The following is a 5,899-nucleotide window of genomic DNA, read 5'->3' on the forward strand; positions in this document are numbered from 1 at the left end:
GAGCCTCGGCTGCGGGAGGGGAAGAGAGAGACAGAGAGGAAGGAGAGGGGGAGGGGTGGAGAAGTAGATGGGCGCTTCTCCTGTGTGCCCTGATCGGGAATCGAACCCGGGACTTCTGCATGCCAGGCCGACGCTCTACCACTGAGCCAACCAGCCAGGGCCTAGTTAAAAATATTCTTAAGATGAGTTATTGTGTGTGGTCAAAATGATAAAGATTTTATTGCTATTTTAAGTTATCAGCATAAAAAGTAGTTACCATAATTATACCATTAATAAAAAAGACAAAATTACTTTTTAGCATAAAAGTATTTATTAGCAGAAGCAACAGTAATGCAAAGAATATTTTATACACACAAAATTAAAAACCCAAACACTAAAAACAACTTCTCATATTCTCATAATCATTGGGGTGATGGAGGCATCAGTGAGTGTGTCATTGAAAATACATGTGAACATTAGATGAAATATGCAGTTAGCTTCATCTCAGCAGAATACAGCCACCTCTTTTTTGGTACAGCCTGTGTAACAACACTTGACAGATAATAGGTAAGGGGCCTGTCTCTTTTTTAGAAAATGTTTAACTAAGCGTATGTTTTTTAATGCTGAAAGACTTTTGTGTTCTGCTTTACTTTGTCTATTGAGACTATTTTCCTTAAATTCTTCAAAGTTAAGATTTATATCCTTTGATGCAGCTTGTCGTAGCTCTTTCAATAACAGCGGCCTCTCAGACAGTGTTTTCTTCAGTTCCTGTGGCAAAGTAGGAACGAAATCCATAATTTTATTTAAGGTTTCTGCATCTTTGGTGGTGGAAGATGGCATGATTTCTAAGTTAAAGAGGAGGAAGAAAAAAAAATATTCACATTAACAAACAGAAGGAAAACTATAAAATTTTGCATAGTCATAAAGGAAAGTATTGCCACAATAAAATTCAGTATCAAAATAATCAGCAAGTATCCTGGTATCTAAACAAGTTAGTTTATTATAATTGGGCAGCTTAACGTACTACATTACCAAAGTTGTAGTCCTTTATTCCACTTGGACTGTCTGTTACCACTCCTTATATCCCCTTAATGCTTTCATTAAAGTGCTTTGGCATATCTGTAGTCATCTTGGTCATCAAAAACTCTCAGTTTGACCACATGTTCTTACCTGAGTAATTTTCTTCCATTACTAAGTAACATCTAAGTTAATGATAATAACCCTTGAAGAGTATATTATTTTAAACTATCAAATGCTCCATGGTGGAATATTACCACTTCAAGATAAAGTTAAAAAGGCAGAATTTTCAACTGTTTTGATCTCTTAGGCAGGCGATTCTAGTCCTTGACATCCTCATGCATCTACTATTTAATAGTTTCTTTTCCACAGAGTCTTTATTCCAAATTGTATCTGAGCCCCTTGTGATTTTAATGCCCCTGGCATTTTTGGTAGCTAGAATTAAATAATTTCATTCTTATCAGGCCTTTGTTCACGTTAGCCGCTTTTCCTGCGCAACTCCTTTTGTTCTCATGAATGTACTCATAAGTTGCTGATGCACTACCATCTGTCAAGCGAGAGGAGATAACTTCAGGGTTGCAAGGAGAATTTAAGAATTTGTTTTACAGAGAGAAAGAATGTCTTCAAGGTAGCTGTGACCAGCTGCTGATGCCCAGGAGTCTGATGTAACTTAAGAAATACAAACCTCTCTCAGTTCCTTGGAACTTTCTCTCCTCTACTCCCTAGCTACATAAAAACTTGCTCTTGCTTTTAGAGAGAGATGGATTTTTAAAAAGATTTAGTTATTGATTTTAGAGAGAGAAACATCAATTTGTTGTTCCACTTATCTCTGCACTCATTGGCTGAATCTTGTATGTGCCCTGACTGGAGATTGAACCCACAACCTTGGTGTATAGAATGAGCTACCCTGGCCAGGGCCGGATTTGAGAGATCTTGCTCTCCTGTTCTCTTACTTCAGCCAAATCAAATAAACCTTTCTCTTGTCTCCAAGAACCAGTGTCTCAATGTTTTGGCCTACTAGTGGATTAAAACACAAACCTGAATTTTGGGTGATGAATCTGCAACAAAATCAATAGTTTAGTTCTGTTTGTTTGAAAGACAAACCTCCCTTGACTGTTGGTCCCTTCAGTTTCTCCTGAAGATGACCAGGCCCTTTTCTTTCTCTTCAGTCCCCTCCCTCACAAATGAGCTTTAAGATCCAGTTCAAAGCTGTGGGAGCTTTCCCCTTTGGTAAAGTTTACAAATAAAAATTAAATTAAAACAAAAGGGGAGGTTTTCGATGGCATAGGCCATGGCCCAGGATTTTGTTTGTTTGTTTGTTTGTTTTTTACAAAGGAAGAAAGTCATGTCTACCATTCCAGGACCCAATGGGAGGTCTGTTGATTTCTGCCCCAAACACCTTGATAATCAGCTTACACCTCACTGCCCCCGTCCTCTCAAGAAGCCCTGTCTGGTTGCCCCAGCCACCAGCACTTTTGCTGTCCAGCCCACAGACCTTGACTTTGGGGTCTGGCCCCAGTGTGCCCTGCCTCTTACAGGTCTTTGGGCAGCCTTATCTCCTCTGTGGCTTTCCCCTTCTCCCCACCACGTCACCCTGGTTGCAGGAGGCGAAGGGCATCAAATGCCTCTCAGATGAGACCAATTGCGGTTTCCACAGCTTTCTCTCCCTCTGGTGAGATCCCCAGTGTGACCCTTACTAGAAAAGCAAGTTATAAGGGAACAGCCCAAACTTTTAGGCACCAGCATCTCTCACCTGCAGACCGTTCAGCTCTCAATCTTTGATTCTTCCTCATCTCCTCTGCCCAGAGTTGAGTACCACAAGTATGGACCCAGAAACGGACTAATTCGATGTTGCACTTAGTAAAAATTTCCATTTCCTGGCCATGGATCTCTCTTGTCAGTTGGCTCAGTAGCAGCCAGCTTTCTAGCAGATGGAACAAGAAAAAACGTGGCATCCTGGACCTAATCTCTCCTGCTCTGGGTGTTTCAGCCTTTGTCTCTGCCCCTGCTGCCTCTACCAGTCTCTGCCTGTGTGCCAACCCTGGACTTCAGGCTGCTTTCCCTTGGCACCACCAAGCTTTTATAGCCCTCAGGCTACCACTAGACCTTGAGTCAATTGTCCAAGCTCCACCCCTTTCTACACCCACGTCCTTGCAATTCTCCCACCCCCACCTGTTTCCCCCAGCTCTAATTTGTCCTTCCAACTTTTCCTTCATTTGCCCATCTTTCTGTTCTTGGCCATTTTACAGCTGTGTATTTTTCTTTTTCTTACCTCCGATACATTTTATATACTTATGTAAAATTAGTCAATATTTGAAGTCTTTCCTTTATTATAAAGCTAGGCTGGTCATTATACTAAATTATATCAACAAAATAAAATATAAATTATTCATATTCTCACAACCTAGACTTTTTCCAGTGTGAACATTTGCTGTATAACCTTCTGATCTAAATAAGATTATAGTTAGATTAATTAGTATAGTATGTGGTATATCAATCCATAAAAATAAAATGAATGAAATGATAAATTATTGATAAGAGAAGCAAAACTGATGAATCTTTAAATAACAGTAGAAACATTAAAATTCTCAATATATCACTTTAGGCTTGTACAATATCTTAAATTTGCCATGCATTTTCTTCACGGACTTTTCTTCTACTCCCCTGGGAGGTATTTTGATAATAACCAGTTTCTTGAATAGTTTAATTTGAAATTGTATTCTATATATCTAGAGACTGGAGAACACACACACACACACACACACACACACACACACACACGGAGAAAAAGAGAGAGAGAAACTGGAAAAGAAAAGAAAAAATATCAGTAGAATCCTACAATTCCAGGAAGAATATTTTCGTAGCATGTTACAGTACAAAAATTATGTTTGTTTGTTTGTTTTTTTACTGTATTCTATGTTTGCTGTATTTGGTGAGGTAATTTTTTTTCAATGATAACAAGCTATTTTTAATTTTTTTTTTGGTTAGAAACATTCCCTGGATAACATACTGATAAAAGAGAGTTTGGTAGAAAAAAAACAATAGTTGGATATGGGACAGTCATTAAACATATGACCCAGTAATCACATGTAGCTCTTAGATCAGTTTCAAAATACACGTTTCTTTCAAGGTACAGCAAAAAATGTATCCAAATATTTTTTTCTTTATTTCTTTTTTTTTTGTCTGACTTGTGGTGGTGCAGTGGATAAAGTGTCAACCTGAAACACTGAGATCACCAGTTTGAAACCCTGGCTTCCCTGGTCAAGACACATATGGGAGTTGATGCTTCCTGCTCCTCCCCCCTTGTCTCTCTCTTTCTCTCTTTCTCTACTCTCTAAAATGAATAAAGAAAAAATATTTTAAAAAATAAATATGCTACACATTACTATGTAAAATAATTTTATATATAACATTCAATTAGAATCTTTCTTTTGTTCACATTTCACACTTAAACATTTAATTGTGAAATCTTCCCTTGGTATACTCTTAAAATACAGAATTACAAAGATTACATAGTTTTCTAATAAACTTAGAGTCCAATAATATATGAATATTAAATTACATATCTAATTATTCCAAAACCAGATAAAGACACTATAAGGAAAGAAAATTATGGGCCAATATCCCTGGTAAACATAGCCTAAAATTTTCAATAAAATATTAGCAAACTGAACCCCTCAATACATTAAAAAGATGATACATCATAATCAAGTGGGTCTTCCCTCATCTTGAGTTTTTTGGAATAGTTTGAAAAGCATAGGTGTTGGTTCTTCTTTGAATGTTTGGTAAAATTCTCCTGTGAGGCCATCTGGTCCAGGACTTTTGTTTGTTGGGAGTTTTTTGATTATTGCTTCAATTTCACTAGTTGTAATCTGTTCATTTATATTCTGTGATTCTCTCTGATTCAGTTTGGGAGGATTGTAAGTTTGTAGGAATTTATCCATTTTGTCCAGATAGTCCAATTTGTTAGCATATAGTTGTTCATAACATTTTCTTACAATCCTTTGTATTTCACTGGTGTCAGTTGTTACTTCCTCTCATTCATTCTGATTTTATTTATTTGGGTCCACTCTCTTTCTTTTCTTGATGAGTCTGGTTAAAGGTTTGTCAATCATGTTTATCTTTTTAAAGAATCAGCTCTTGGTTTCATTCATCTTTTGTATTATTTTTTAGACTCCATTTTTTAAAATTTACTCTGATCTTTATTATTTCTTTCATTCTACTCACTCTGAGCTTTGTTTGTTGTTCTTTTTCAAGTCCTTTAAGTGTAAATTAAATTGCTTATTTGAGATTTTTTTATTTGTTTGTTTTTTAAGATAGGCCTTGCCTGACTGGTGATGGTATGGTGGATAGAGCATTGACCTGGGATGCTGAGGTCCCAGGTTTGAAACCCCAAGGTCATCAACTAGAATGCAGGCTCATATGGTTTGAGCACAGAATCACCAGCTTGAGTTTGGGGTCACTAAATTGAGTGTGAGATCATTGCCACGATCCCAGGTCACTGGCTTGAAGCCCAAGATTGCTGGATTGACCACAAGGTCACTGCTTGAGCAAGGGGCCACTTGCTCAGCTGGGGCCCCTTGGTCAAGGTATCTGTGAGAAGCAATCAGTCAACAGCTAAAGTGCCACAACTACAAGTTGATGCTTCTTATCTCTCTCCCTGTCTGTCTCTCTCTTGCTTAAAAAAAAAAGTTAAGCTTGTAATACTATGAATTTTCCTCTTAGGACGGTTTTTGCTATGTTCCATAGAGTTTGGGTTGTTGTGTGTTCATTTTCATTTGTTTCAAGAATTTTTTTATTAATTTTTTTCTTGATCTTATTTTTAACCCATTCATTCTATAAGTAACATGTTATTTAGCTTCCATGTCTTTGTGTGTTTATCAGTTTGTGTGTGTGTGTGTGT

At 37.3% G+C, this 5,899-nt stretch overlaps 1 protein-coding gene across 1 annotated transcript; it reads right to left on the reverse strand.

Moving 5' to 3' along the window:
* Positions 1-331: 331 nt before the first annotated feature.
* On the reverse strand, positions 332-2,972 carry LOC136393016 (prorelaxin-like). The gene is made up of 2 exons (XM_066365689.1): positions 2,750-2,972; positions 332-824 (listed from the first exon to the last, which is right to left on the reverse strand). The coding sequence occupies exons 1-2, from the start codon at positions 2,949-2,951 to the stop codon at positions 484-486; spliced, it is 543 nt and encodes a 180-aa protein (XP_066221786.1). The 5' UTR covers positions 2,952-2,972; the 3' UTR covers positions 332-483.
* Between the last annotated feature and the right edge of the window lie 2,927 nt (positions 2,973-5,899).

The sequence above is a fragment of the Saccopteryx leptura genome, chromosome 2 (assembly GCF_036850995.1).
Source record: "Saccopteryx leptura isolate mSacLep1 chromosome 2, mSacLep1_pri_phased_curated, whole genome shotgun sequence".
NCBI classification, from domain to species: domain Eukaryota; kingdom Metazoa; phylum Chordata; class Mammalia; order Chiroptera; family Emballonuridae; genus Saccopteryx; species Saccopteryx leptura.

Bases quoted from the DNA above. Each gene is read 5' to 3' on its own strand.
- LOC136393016 (XM_066365689.1), bottom strand. From the start codon at position 2,951: ATGCCACGTTTTTTCTTGTTCCATCTGCTAGAAAGCTGGCTGCTACTG. The intron at 825-2,749 runs GTGAGAGATGCT...TCTTTAACTTAG, and splicing joins GAGAGCTGAACGGTCTGCAG to AAATCATGCCATCTTCCACC.